This window comes from Gymnodraco acuticeps, unplaced genomic scaffold (genome assembly GCF_902827175.1).
Source record: "Gymnodraco acuticeps unplaced genomic scaffold, fGymAcu1.1, whole genome shotgun sequence".
Taxonomy (NCBI): Eukaryota; Metazoa; Chordata; class Actinopteri; order Perciformes; family Bathydraconidae; genus Gymnodraco; species Gymnodraco acuticeps.
This window is the reverse complement of record NW_022990459.1, coordinates 2,229,202-2,243,911: the sequence shown is the minus strand read 5'-3', so window position 1 is coordinate 2,243,911 and position 14,710 is coordinate 2,229,202. Positions and strand designations below refer to the sequence as shown.

General features: G+C 38.7%; 2 protein-coding genes across 2 annotated transcripts; both read left to right on the top strand.

Moving 5' to 3' along the window:
* Positions 1-241: 241 nt before the first annotated feature.
* LOC117552498 (methionine aminopeptidase 2-like) lies at positions 242-10,613 on the top strand. The gene is made up of 11 exons (XM_034226010.1): positions 242-435; positions 3,097-3,186; positions 3,307-3,369; positions 3,518-3,620; positions 4,273-4,434; positions 4,707-4,888; positions 6,450-6,544; positions 6,624-6,720; positions 8,385-8,488; positions 8,670-8,785; positions 9,621-10,613. The coding sequence occupies exons 1-11, from the start codon at positions 279-281 to the stop codon at positions 9,871-9,873; spliced, it is 1,422 nt and encodes a 473-aa protein (XP_034081901.1). The 5' UTR covers positions 242-278; the 3' UTR covers positions 9,874-10,613.
* Positions 10,614-11,454: 841 nt separating this feature from the next.
* Positions 11,455-14,032, top strand: si:dkey-56d12.4 (uncharacterized protein LOC799220 homolog). The gene is made up of 2 exons (XM_034225849.1): positions 11,455-11,941; positions 12,578-14,032. The coding sequence occupies exons 1-2, from the start codon at positions 11,533-11,535 to the stop codon at positions 13,597-13,599; spliced, it is 1,431 nt and encodes a 476-aa protein (XP_034081740.1). The 5' UTR covers positions 11,455-11,532; the 3' UTR covers positions 13,600-14,032.
* The last annotated feature ends 678 nt before the right edge of the window (positions 14,033-14,710 follow it).

The window sequence follows — 14,710 nt, the reverse complement described above, 5'->3', positions numbered from 1 at the left end:
CAATTAGTAAGTAAAAAGCATGTTTTGATTGTTATACGTATGTAACAATAAATTCACACGTAATTGTTATAGTATATATTGTGCTTACGTGATTAATGTTCTTAAATATCTGACAAAAAAAAAGCTAAACCGTTATTTTCCTTATTTGAAAATGTAACCCTAAGCAGAAGAGAACATGTATTTTTAAAAACATTTATAACCGAGTGTCCCTGAAGGCAGCTCCACACACAGCACTCCCACAGTGCCTTGCGCTTCCTTTTCCAGCAGCGCCTGTGATCATGGCGGACGTAGTGGCGGAGCAGGTAGCGGAGGAGAAACCCGTCCCTGAACGGGAGCTGAACGGGGAGGCGGAGGAAATTGAGGAGGCCGAGCCCGTGGGGGAGGCAGTGAAAAAAAAGAAGAAAAAGAAGAAGAAGAACAAGTCTGCAACGACAGGTGAGGTCGGCTCAGTTAGGGGCTAACAGACTAGCAGAGCTAATGTTACTTATTAGCAAGTAGTCGAGCTAAGTTAGCCGCAGTTACCCGTCCAGAACACGGAAGTGACGGAAAGGTGCCTTCAAATTAAAGGCTGACACAACCCCTATGGAAAACGTTTGTCTTGTTATTTTTTATGGATTGAATGGTGAAAGGTTATTGACTTGAATACAAAATGTAAGACTCTGTTTTAAGTTATTTGGGTAAATGTGAATTGTTGTGCAAGGGTAGGATGAAATTCATAACCTACAAAAAACAGTGCTATTATCTCTTTCTTCACTACAGTTAGAGTAATATAGCGACAACCAGAGAACCTAAATATATTTTTCTTGCTCATCGAGACACTCATTAATGGCATACATATTTTTTTGTATTACTTAAATTTAATTAAAATTAAATGTTAGATAACAAATATCAGTAAGAAATAATCCCTAATAAACGCCAGATCAAAGATACAATCGTTTAAAAAAAATGATGAGCACTGACTACTATTCATTTGTTTAAATAATAATAATACAACAATATTTAAAAAGGTAAATCCAAATAATAGTAGTGACCAGATAGTAATCCTTGTACCAGAGTTCTAATGGTTGAAGCGGAGTGTCAATGGACTATAACTAGATGAAAAATATTGTTGGTAAGATTTTCAATCTCTAACTATTGCTAGTCATACCTTGCATGCCATTTATTGTATTTGTAATCATTTCGTAAAGATCCCTCTCCAAAATGTTACGTTTATTTTGAAAGTCACGCCGGAAGTGCAGTGTTGGAACATGTGTGACATGACGGTGCTTCTCATTAGCCATGCGGGTTGAGGGCAGTGTGGGTGGTGTGTTGCTGTCAGGCCTTATAAAACACGCCGGGCTTCTGCCAGGAACCGTGACTTTTAACACTGCTGATACTCAAAGTACTTAACTGCTTGTTTTGATGATAACACAATCATCTGCTTATCTAACTGACCCTTTTTAGTTACTGTTTTCCTCGCCGACCGCAATGAGCCTCAGCCAAGTTTTTCTGTTTCGTAATTCCTCGTTTGCCAGAGTTGTTATGTCATACTTCACCCGATGAATCTCTAAATAAATCAACCACATCAAAACTTACTCACCTTTTGATAACAACACACTTGCAGAGCAAACTCAATTAAAGGACCTGCTATTTAGAGATATATTACAAAATGTTTAATGTGCAGAGCTTACAGGGGAAAAAAACAGGAACATTAAAAAAAAATTATAATATTTTGTAAATGCTTTTGTTATATAACAAAATATTTAGAAATAATACTTACCTAAAAACCTATTTCGGAAAAATAATTGCTTAATCTACAAAAAAATCTATCGCCTATGACATATATGGATAACTGGATAACTTAAGCTTTTCTTTGTTTTTATATCACATTCAACTCTTTATCTTTGGGTGTAGGAATGACAAAACAAGACATTTTTTAAGAAATTACCTTGGACTTTGATTAAAGGACCCATGTCATGCTTTTCCGGTTATTACCCGTCCCCTTGTGTGTTATGTAGCTTTTTCTGCATGTAAACGGTCTGCAGAGTCACAAACCCTCAAAGTACACCCTGTAGCGAGTACAACTCTAACACAGAAAATATCTGTCCATGCTGACCCAGAACGCCTCGTTGGGGATTTTCTTTTTCTTCCTGGGTACAGTGACGTGCCCATACCCAAATGGACGCATTGGGACCAATCCGCGGAGCCGTTACGTTACGTCCGCGGAGCCGTTATGTTAACGCTCACACACACACACTCACACTCAATCTTTTCTCAGCTGCAGCTCCGCCGATTTCTCCTCCCTGAGACGGTGGTACGCGGCAAGACTGCGGATGTGTGTGTGTGTGTGTGTTCGGGCTGGGTTTCGCTGTGTCTCACTGTCTCGCAGTAGGCCACTGGGCTCATAGGGAGGGGGGGGGGGGCAGGAGCTCCAACAAGCCGTTTAGGACAGAGAGGGAATACACATACTATATATACAGAGATGCTGTATGAGAAACCAATGTGAGTTTGGAAAATTGCACAATATACATTTATTTTAGTAGACCTCAACAATGGAATTATGATCAGTAGAAATGGCCATGACATGGGACCTTTACTAAATTAAAGTGAAATATCACTGTTTTATGACATTCTTTAAACTTAATGATTATTTGTTAATCTATCAAATACTTCACTGTTAAAAACAATATTGGGATGCTGTCTTAGTTCTTATCTTCCTTTTGCAGGGAGTACTACACCCTTTAAAAAACCTGAGAGATGTGTTGCATTTTGGGCTGAAGTGACATGTTGTGTGTAGTGTTGTGGTAAAGCAAGTTGTCATCTAATAATATGTAAGCTCACCTTTTTGCAGCTGAATCAGCCATGTTTTGACTCCTTTTATGTTACACGTTAAATCCATAATGGTTAGTTAAAGAAGCTGCCACTTTGACAAAGCAGTAATTAATGCACAAAAGATTCTCCACAATACATTCAATATTGTCTATTCTTATTCCAAGGTTTTATTACTGGGATTTTCCTTGTTTCAACTTTGATTTACCGAAGCTTTTTGACTGCTGTAACTTGATTTTCATTTGTGTTTATTTGTACTCGTTGTTGATGATCTTTTTGCTGCTGCAGTTGCTGAGGCGGAGGTTGATGGAGTCGTCGATGTGAGCAAACAGCTGGAGAAGCAGGCGATAGAAGAGAAAGAGGAGGATGGCGAGGAAGGTGATTGTCTAATTCACCTGATAACACACACATCATCTTCCTACTAAAACAATATATTCATGCATCACGTGAGCTTTACACTTGGTGGTTCGCGTAACTGACATATCTTCAATCAAACAGATGGAGAGGATGGAGAAAACTCAGCAGGGAAAAAGAAGAAGAAGAAAAAGAAGAAGAAAGGACGTAAGTTGACCACATTTAAATTAGTCAATGCTGCAGAAAAGTATGTTTGGAGTTAAGCTTTATTTAATGCTGCAGTGCTGTGAAGAAAATCCCTCTCTCAAAACGAAGAACTACTTTCCCAAGATGAAGTTTTGTCTTTTCTTTCCAGCCAAAACTCAGACTGATCCTCCATCTGTTCCCATCTGTGAGTTGTTTCCAAGTGGAGTATTCCCCATTGGACAGGAGTGTGAATACCCCACCTTACATGATGGGTAAGAATAGCACACACACACACACACACACACACACACACACACACACACACACACACACACACACACATCTCTATAAGTATTTGGGCCAATTTCCTTCTTTTTCTTCATTTTATACATTTCACTTGCAGTTTTGACTCTTGTACACAATCGTGCTTTCTCCATTCGTATTGTTTATCTCTCTTTTCCCCCTTTTATCTTCCTTTTTAAAGCATTTTTCACGTACATTGTGCTCCTTCATAACAACATCCGAGGCTAGTCATTGCAGGTCATCTAAAAAAAACTAAAAAAGTTCTTCAAAAATCATCACTACCATTTTTAATATACAGTCGTTTATGAATCTGTTGATGCAGGTCACTTCTATTTTTTGATCAATTATGAAATGTAAATGTGAAACTGGTTGTGATATAGTTGGAACTGTGTACAGAGCTACAGTGTGCCTCTGTGCAGATGAACTCGGTGACCCTGGTCAGATGATATGGGCCGGAGGTGTCAGGAGTGTTGTTTTTTTATTATGTTGTAAAATAATTTCCTACCTGCAGTGTTATTATGTTTACTTCCCCTCTGACTGTCCAGCAATGCTCCACTTCTAATAAAGCCATCTTCTTCTCTTGAGGCCTAAAATTAATGAGTTGTTGTGTTCTCCTCTCAGTCGCAGTGCAGCGTGGCGTACGACCAGTGAGGAGAAGAGGGTTATGGACAAAGCCAACGAGGAGGTGTGGAACGACTTCAGGCAGGCGGCCGAGGCCCACAGACAGGTCCGGCAGCACGTCCGCGGCTTCATGAAGCCTGGCATGACCATGATTGAAATCTGGTGAGACTGGGCTCTTCAACTTAATCGTTTACACCAACATTCTTTAATATTTTGAGTTTTTGTATTGCCAGCACTGCTAAAAGTTAAAACTGCAGCTGTGGCATTTAAGCTATTTGTTTCAGTTGTATCTAAAGAGAGACCTCACCTTGTATTTAGCCAAAGCCTTTTGTATGTTCAACATTGGGAGAACCAAGCTGCTGCATCTTTCGCTAATTTCCCCAATGAATATTTCTTTATTTCCACTTCTAATTGATCTCCCCTCCCGCCCCCAGTGAGCGGTTGGAGGACTGTTCCCGTAAGACGATCAAAGAGGACCGTCTGAACGCCGGCCTGGCCTTCCCCACCGGCTGCTCCCTGAACCATTGTGCTGCCCACTACACCCCCAACGCCGGAGACACCACCGTGCTGCAGTACGACGACGTCTGCAAGATCGACTTCGGCACACACATCAACGGTACCGCGGGAACTAAGAGCTGCTTGAGTTACACTTTGTGCTGATGATGATAAGTGATGCACTCTGAATCCATATGGAAAGACATTTCAGCCATTACTGTACAGAATGGAAATCAATTGTCAGACTCTTAAAGCTTGGTACTAATGGGTAGTTCATCGTGATGGTTTGAGTTGGTAATCATTTTCAAGTTTTATCGTTGTTGTAAGTGCACAATGATTTGGATTTAACCAGTTAAATCTTGCAAGAAACAGCGTCTGAGGGCTTCTTAACATTTAACAAACTATGAATGTGTCATATCCACTTAACGGGAAGAAACTCAGCTATCAGACAATATTAACCATTTCTAGCTAAACGAAACAAAAGGGTAATAACAAAGGCTCTGAATTAGCCCTGAGCGAAAAAAATGCTAACGCACTTTGCACAGAACTCATGGTAAAATACCCTTATTACTTATCGGATCTGCACCGAGCGATCAGAACTCGCGGTGAAACGACAACAAACAACAACAAAATGAGCTTTACGGAGCCAAAACGGCTAAACACGTCTTATCGTTGTTGTTTTCTGATCAAAAGTTGTGTTCATTGGCATAAAAACGCTGCTGAAGGTTAATCCATAAATTAATCCAATGTGTTACTGATAATCCATCTTCATATTTATGTCAATAACGGAGATTTCATATTAGCTGTTACGAGAGTGTATGACAGCTTCCGGTTTTGGGCATTCTGGCTACGCATCACTCTATTCACCAATGGATAATGTTTAGATGGATTTTAGGAACTTCCCCTCGATTCTATTGGCTCTAACGGTTCAAAAGAGGTGTCAAACATCAAAATCGACGAAGGGGGCCAGAGATATGGAAAATGCACCCAAAAAGGGTGTGTCACTTGTTTTGCATCAATCTTGATACAGGGTACTTATTATATGTTATAGTTTGGATTCCTACTTTCCCATCATTCAAGGGCGGGTTTCTCTACAAGTAATGTTTTATTTTTGGACGGACACAATCATTTACATTTTTTTACTATGTTCAATCTGAATTTACTTTAAAATAAAAAAAATTAAATATGTATTCTGACTTTTCTACATCCAACTCACAGGTTTATGATTACTTTGAGAAACAAGATGATTCATTGACCCTTTTAGAAGTGAAGGTATGGGCATTTGTTCTGGGAATGTCATTTTCGAGCCTGAGGCCTGAAAAACAGGCTTGGGACTCAACTGGTTAAGTACCAGTGATGCAACTTCAGACGAGATGCATATCCTTTTGGTCAAATAAAAATGGCAACATCAGTCACTCTTAAGGTTATCTAGCTGTGATCTCATGTCCATATAAGTCATGTTATGCTGTTACAAACTCTAGGCTGCTTACTTCAATATATTGAGATAAAAAAATATCATTTTGTATCATAACTTTTTTCTTCAGACAAAGGTTCTGGAAAATGTCGCTTTTTCTTTAGCCAACACGACATCTTCCATCTGCTCTGCTGATGTTGGAATACTAAAACTAAACTTAGAAAACGTCAACTAAAACACGTTTTCTTTCTTCTTTGTGTACTTTCAGGGCGGATCATTGACTGTGCCTTCACTGTCACATTTAATCCAAAGTATGACAAGCTGCTGGAGGCAGTGAAAGATGCTACCAATACTGGAATTAAAGTATGACGAACACAAACGCACCTCACTGATATTATCTGTTTTGACCTGGAGCTCATGATTTCCTGTTTGTTTGTTGCAGAACGCTGGTATTGATGTGCGTCTGTGTGATGTTGGAGAGGCCATTCAGGAGGTGATGGAGTCATATGAGGTGGAGCTTGATGGCAAAACATACCAAGGTACCTTCTTATTACACACTCAATTACTGTGAGCACACTTTGGTCAGTATTCCAAACAGTCCTTTTAATGTTATTTCTCTGATGATAAAGTCTCGTACTTCTACATCGTGTCTACAAACCGAAACAACATTTGAACAAATAACCATCCCAACGTTATGTTTCTTTGTTTTTCCCAATTTTTTTCAAAGTCATTATGAACAGCTGGTGAAATAAGAAGAGTCTAAATTACTTTCTATAAATAGTTAAACCCCCTGATCTTAATTAATGCACGCAGCAATATAGGGCTGTCCCGAATACCATTTTTCGGGCTCTGGATATTCGGTAGTAATCAGCAGCGAATATTCGGTGCGGAAAGATTTCTTTTTTTTTTAATAAACATTTTATTTTTCAAAAAATGTTCTTAACACGCTCCGAGACACCTGACAACACGCTGTTAAGCAGAAGCGCAGAAAGAGCATACTATTACGATTTATATTTATTTATTGTCTCAGTACTCGCTCATTAAACTAAATGTGTCCTCTGCATTTAACCCAGCCGCAGTGCAGCGCCCGGGGACCAAATCTGGCTCCAAATTCCGTCTCTTCAATCTGGCTTTTAATGTGTGATTGTTTTTGTATTATTTGACTTTAACTATATATTTATTTGTTGTTCCTTCCTTTTCTTTTCCCTTCACTATATCTGTAAAGCGTCTTTGAGCACCTGTAAAAGCGCTAACAAATTAAATCTATTATTATTATTATAACGTTTTACAACCTGAAGATACAAAACACATATTTCTGTTATAACAACAATACTTTTAATAACATAGCCGTAACAGTCGGCCTAACAGGGTAACACTTGTTACCGATACAGTAAACAGTATTTAAATAAATGAAGAACGAAAAATAAATGAACGAACTGTATGCCAATAATTGCCTTAGCCCCAGATGTTCCACATTGCTCCTATTATTTTCACTATTCGGATCAAATTGAAAAACTAATATAAAAAAACTATTCGGTTGCTTGCTTGTAACTATTTTCCAAGCAAAGTAAGTGCACGATGTTATCATGTGTAACGTTACTGTTTAAACGGCGGATAAAGCAGCTTCATCATGGCAACTTGACAACAGCTAAGCTAAGCTAGGCTACTTACAGCATCCGGTGACTTTTCAGAGTTGTTGTGCCACCGTGGTAGGCCAGTTTCTTGTCGCATATTTGGCACACTGCCTTCTTCTTACCGTCGTCCAATTTAAAATGGTCCCACACAGCTGGAGTCTTCGGCATTTTGTGTTCAGGTGTGTGAAGCGAGGTGAAGCGAGGTGAAGCGTGCCGTTTGCGTTCGTGACTGTGAGTGAACGCGATGTCAGGAGCACAGGCTGAGATTGTATATATTTCCGCATTTTAATAGTGCGATTCAAAAGTATAAATATAGTATAAGAATATGGCAATTCGCCTTTATTGATAGCATACATTTAGGAACATTTAAAAAAAAAATTGAAAACAATTTTAAAAACGAATATCCGAATAATGAAATTGAAACCCGAATAGTTGGTCAACGAACGAATAGTCGAATATTCGGGTACAGCCCTACAGCAATATATATATATATATATATATATATATATATATATAATTTACCACATTTCTTGTTTATTAATTTAAGAACCTTTTTTTTTTTTTTTCAGTTAAGCCGATCCGAAACCTGAACGGTCACTCAATCGGTCAGTACAGAATACACGCAGGAAAGACTGTGCCCATTGTTAAAGGAGGAGAAGCAACTAGGATGGAGGCAAGTTTTATATTATCTTCATCACTTCACTACATGTTTGGATGTAATGGCTCAGATCTTTGCCTTTTTTTAGGAATGTTTGTTATTTCTGTATCTGAGAGTAAAGCCTTAAATGTTCAAATGAAGCATTATAAAATAAATGCAGTCTTCCTGTTGTTAATAGTTTGTTTGCACCATGTAGGAAGGAGAAGTCTATGCCATTGAGACATTTGGCAGCACAGGTAAAGGAATGGTGCACGACGACATGGAGTGCTCTCACTACATGAAGAACTTTGACGTCGGACACGTTCCCATCAGGTAAGAATCTGCATTCATGGTGCATTCCTGAACAAAAACATGTGGCTATTATTTAATGCTAGTATACTGTTGACCGTCTGATACAACCCCTCAAGATTAATAAATGCCTTTTTCGAATATCTATTAACCCTTAACTAATTAAAAACGCACACTTGCCTCAAATTTCAGAATATTCACACCAAATGCAAATAAGAAAAACACGGGTCACATTGCCTAGTTCAAAGAGGTCACTAGACCATCATCTAAAACAGTGATTCTCAAATGGGGGTACGCGGACCCCTAGGGGTACGTTGGGGTACTGCAAGGGGGTACGTGAGATTTAAAAAAAAAGTTAATTAAAAAAATACCATGCATGATTACAAAAATAATCTTAGTACAATAAGTTAAATAGAAAACACAATTTTATATAAAATATTCCTAGAACCACCAAGGGGGTCCTCATGTCAAATTGGTGTATTGTATTTTATAGTTTTGCACAATATATAATTGTGTTCATTGGTTTGTTAAACAGATATTACTTCAGTTGAAAAAGTCCTTTGAAAAATCTGTTTAAATTATTTTATTTTTTTATGCATAAAATGAAAATATCCTTAGTTTGTTGTAAAGGAGTTAATAAATCACACACTGAGGGAACATCACTATATTGGAATTATTTGTATAGGCTTTTTCGATCAAACATTTTCGGGGTCGGTCAGGGGGTACTTGGCTGAGAAAATGTTTCAAAGGGGGTACATGACTGAAAAAAGTTTGAGAAGCACTGATCTAAAACAATGTAACTGAGTCCTGTGATGTTTAAATCCTGTTCTAAAATAAGAGATGTTTTCTCCCTCTCTAGGCTCCCCAGAGCAAAGCACCTTCTGAACGTCATCAACGAGAACTTCGGCACGTTGGCGTTCTGCCGGCGCTGGCTGGACCGCCACGGAGAAAGCAAGTACCTGATGGCCCTGAAGAATCTGTGCGACCTGGGAATCGTGGACCCCTACCCCCCTCTCTGCGACACCAAGGGCTGCTACACCGCTCAGTTCGAGCACACCATCCTGCTCAGGCCCACCTGCAAGGAGGTGGTGAGCCGGGGAGACGACTACTGATGAGCCCACCTGCAACAGCACCACACACACCCCATGTCCCCTCCCCGTTAGCAGCTCCTCCTCCAGAGAAACAAAAGAAAACTTGTAGATCAGGATGTGGTCGTCTCGGAGCAGCTCTGAGGGATGCCAAATGTTCAATGCACTACTCGCAGCTTGCAAGGAAGAAAGACTGGCTTTCTGAGTTTTCTATCATCACCCACAGCTAAAGAAATCGTAAACAAGCCAACACGTTCTGCAGGGGAAGTATTCTTTCCTGCAGATGTCATTTTACAAAAGAACTGTCAAACTTTTATTTAAGCTGCTGCTCAGTGCACCCCCAGTATTAAAGAGACGGTATACCTCCCTTTTTATTTAACATTTTCTATGGCTCCACTCTTAGCCTCCAGTACTTTAGTGCTCGAGTTAAATTAAGCACACATTTTACTGATGGGTTAAAGAAGTGGTTAGGCCAATGCATGGCCAGGAAATCTCTGCAAACAGACAACTCCTAACATTTAAAGCTCTGGTGCTCTTTAATAAATGTTCACCCTGCATCTGCAGCTTTGTGTTTTGCTTCTGTCACACCGGGAGGGAACTCTGCACTCTGGCCCGTTTAATCTTCGTTTCTTTGATATTTTTAAAATATCTTTGAAATGTTTTCTGCCACAGTTTGTTCCTCAATTATAAAATGCTTCAGTTTGAACTCCCTGAAAATGTTTTTGTATGAAAAGAAAAATATTAAAATGATTTTGCTCAGTGAGGTTCTGTCTTCTTTTTCTAATGTCTCTCATCAGAAATCTACTCTAATCTTTTCCTTTGTTGAGTGAGATGAGAAAGCTCAATACTAAACATCTTTCCATTAATCATAAAGTTATTAACTTTTATTTGTCAAAGCAGCTTTTCTTTGTTTATTAAAACTATCTTAATTGATCATTTCTCAAGGCCGTAGTTTCACACCATAGATTATTGGTTCAGATTTAAGCAGCAATTAGTGATTATACATGTATTGTTTACGTAGTTTTCATTTGTAACAAAATAGTGATCAATTCCCATCACATATCTTCAACTTGCTTGCATTGTCTAGTTAACAGTGCAGAAATAATGTATTTGAACTCATTGTCTGAACACATGCAGAACTACAGGATTATTTGCTGTGTTGATTTATTTTGTAGCAATCGATGCCTAATGAAGTCATCAGCAATACATCTAGAAAAAAGCTAGGAGGTTAAATGTATTATATACTGCTAGAAATTAGTCTTTCATCTCCGGTTTGAATAAACATTTCTACAGAGGAAACGCATTCAGAACTTAAAGTAAGAGTTAAAGTAAAGGGTTTTGCTTGCAATATAATTATAATTTAAAAATATTATAAAAAACATGCTACAGGCTAATTAGATAAGTGCAATGCGCAGACATAAATACATTTAACAACTCATTTTCTACATTTATATGGACAATAATCACAAGTATTTAAGCATCTGGGTACTGCACCACTCTATGTTCCGATGTGAAGTGGCAGCATGCACCTTGAACGCTGCGTTGCAGTCCGCCAGTAAAACCATAGAAGAAGAAGCCGCCTGTTTTCTGCATCCGGTAACGAGCCAGCATGCAGCGAGCAGAAAAACAACAAACCGAGAGGAACTTAAAACAACTTTAAACTAACTAATACGTTTTTTGAAAATGAGCTCAGGGTCGACATGTTCCGTGCATGGTTGCCGCAACAATTCACAGAAATTGAAGGAATTTGCAGAAACATTTTGTTTAGGTCATGAAAAACTTAGGCACCAATGTCCGTGCCCCGCGCGCTACTTCATGCACACCATGCCGCGGAAGGAGGAAAGAGAGGCGGCGTGGCTCGCGGCTCTGAATCTCAAACGACGCCCAAAGAGAGTGTACGTTTGCTCCTTCCACTTCGTCGATAAGAGACCCACAGTGCTGCACCCGGACCCAGAGCTCTTCCTGGGGAATGACCTGCCTCCACCACCGAAGAGGAGGATAGTAGTCCGGGGAGTCCGAGAGAAAAAGTCTCGACCTGCTGATTCCTGCATGAATGTTCATCAAGACGGTGAAAATGGTCGGAAAGTAAACGGTAATACAGTAAATTATATTAGTTTTTTAATTAAGTTGAAAAACTGTATTTACACTGAATTTATTTTTAATTAATTATCCACTATATTAATAACAGCTAAGAAAGTCGTAGAATCAATCATTTTTTTATCAGAACTTTGTCAACAACAGTTACATCATTCTTAATGCAACCATAATATCCACCTCATAATGTCAACTGCAATATGCTACTTTTTTCTGTCCTTTACATTTGATACCTTACGAACATTTTGATGATTATCCTTTTGTATTTGTTTACCTAAGAGAGATTTCGAATGTAGGACTTTCTCTATTTAGGTTTTATGATACCAAGTTACTTTTACTTAAGTAAATACATCTTCCACCACTGATTATTTTGCATATAACCTTATATACTATAGATGTAAAAACTGGTATGCTGTGCGGGCTGATATTGAATGCGATCATGTCTATTAATTAATGCAATTTATTCGATCCACAATTCCATTCACTTCTAATTATTTAAAGCTATTCTATTATTTACTTTTTTTTACCAATCTAGCCTAAGAGCTCTTGAATAGTCCTACCTTTGGGAAACTTATTGTATTCAGGTTGTGTCGACACTTATGTTTTGTCATCTCTTTTACATTGTGTTTGTCAGGCTGCTCAGTGGACTTCGCTATGACCATCTCAGATGCTGCTGGCATCTTAAGTTCTGAAGATCCCCCTGCCCCACAGCGTTGCTCAGCTCACACACAGTGGGAGGACCCTTCACAACTGGATCATGATTATACCAAGAGTGTCGGCGTTAAGTATGTGCATGATCAGACGACTCAGTGTGACGAGATTGGGTACTTCATGCTACAAAACGACTCGGATGCTTTGCTCTACACTGGTGTATCTCTAGAGACATTTAACATCCTCGTGTCAACACTGGAAGGACACGCCTCCAATCCATTTACACTGTCTGTGCGAGATCAAGTTCTTCTGACCCTAATGAAACTAAGGACCAACCGTGGGATGGCTGATTTTAGCAAACAGTTTCATATATCCCAAAGCATGGCTCGCAAAATAATCCCTTATTGGATTGACAAACTGGATGAGGTTTTGCGACCTCTGATTCCGTGGCTTCCAAAAGAAACTATTGAAGAAAACCTGCCCGAAGAATTCATTGATGATTTCCCTGACTTAACTTGTATTTTAGACTGCAATGAGATCCTTTTACAAAAACCCCGTAACCTTGATTCACTCAACACAATGAAATACCAGGTAGCTTATGCCCCGTGTGGACTAATCATGTTCATCTCTGCGGCGTATGGAGGGCAATGCAGTGACACATTCATAACAAAGAACTCAGGAATATTAAACTACTTGATGCCTGGAGATGAGGTCATGGCAGTTCGAGGGTTTCCTATTGAAGATGTGCTGTTAAAGCATGATGTTGACTTGGCCAAGCCGTTCTACACCAAAAAATGTGGGCAGCCAACTGAGACATGGTTGATATGCACTAGACAAATGGCATCTGTAAGAGTTCATGCTGAAAGAGCGATCAGACGACTGAAAGTTTACAGAATATTATCGCAGGTTGTCCCGCGTACCGTGGCTGCTAAAATAGACAAAGTTCTGAGAATATGTGCCGCTCTTGTCAATTTAAGAGAGGGTCGCATTCATGATTCGCTCTAGCTATCAAGTGGAATAAATACGAATGGCTTTCAGGAACATTACACAGCACCAGGAAGAATGCAGTAATGTCCTGAAAATCTATGAATATAAAGTGTTCCATCACTTATAGGGCTGCATACTATATTGTTTTTTTCCACGTCATCATGATGTCAACTTGCGCGATGTTGAACTCAGATATTTTTTGGAGCTATATGAAAGAGTATCTTTAGAAGGCTGCACTTTATAATACATTACTTTTTTGTATTGGTGCCTTTTGTGTTCAGATTAATTTGTAAGTATGTTGGGTTTTAAATGTGATCATGTCTGCCTTTCTTTTCCTGGTGCTGGATAATGTTTGAATATGTTTATTTATTTCAAGTACTATCGTTGTATTCAAAATGATCATATTGTGCAGCCCACGTCACGTTATTAAACAATTAAATCCTATTCACCATTCTTAGAACAGAATATTAACAACTATAACTGATTGACACTGAAAGATAATTGATTTACAGAGCTCAAATGTGTCAGAAAGGTCCAATGTTCTGACATAATGAAAAAGAAAGATGCCATTTATTAATTATGACTTTCTTTCTTTTTTAAAGAAAAGTAGATTTAAGTTATATTAGGAAAAAATTGTCACAGGGCTAGTTTTTTCATTTTTGTTTTCAGGGGTTTAAATAAACCAATTAATTTAATTACCATTAATAGTTTATCTTTTATTTTGAGTAATGATTGTTTTGTTTATTCATGTTTTCCTTGTTCGTGTTTTGTATACTATTTTCCTATACAGTTTGTGCTTATACAAATGTTATAAGAGTTAGGAGGAGAAAAGTCGATTTATTTTTGAATTACTTTAGTGTTACAAACCAAAAATGTAACGACCAAAAACAAAATATTGGTTGTTGCTGGCACCCGCTGATGACGTCATAGTCATTAGTACCAGCTGTGCACAGCGCGTGCATCTTGAGGACGTCAAAGGAGCGGGAATATTTTCAACTGGTTTTAAAATAAGTTACTTATTAATGAGGAAAGATGAAAGTTTGTGTGTGTATTTCACCCGTATTTTAGCGTAACGTTTCTCCCTGTGAGCCCAGTGTGCTCCGATTGGTCAGCTCGGGCACTCTGTTCT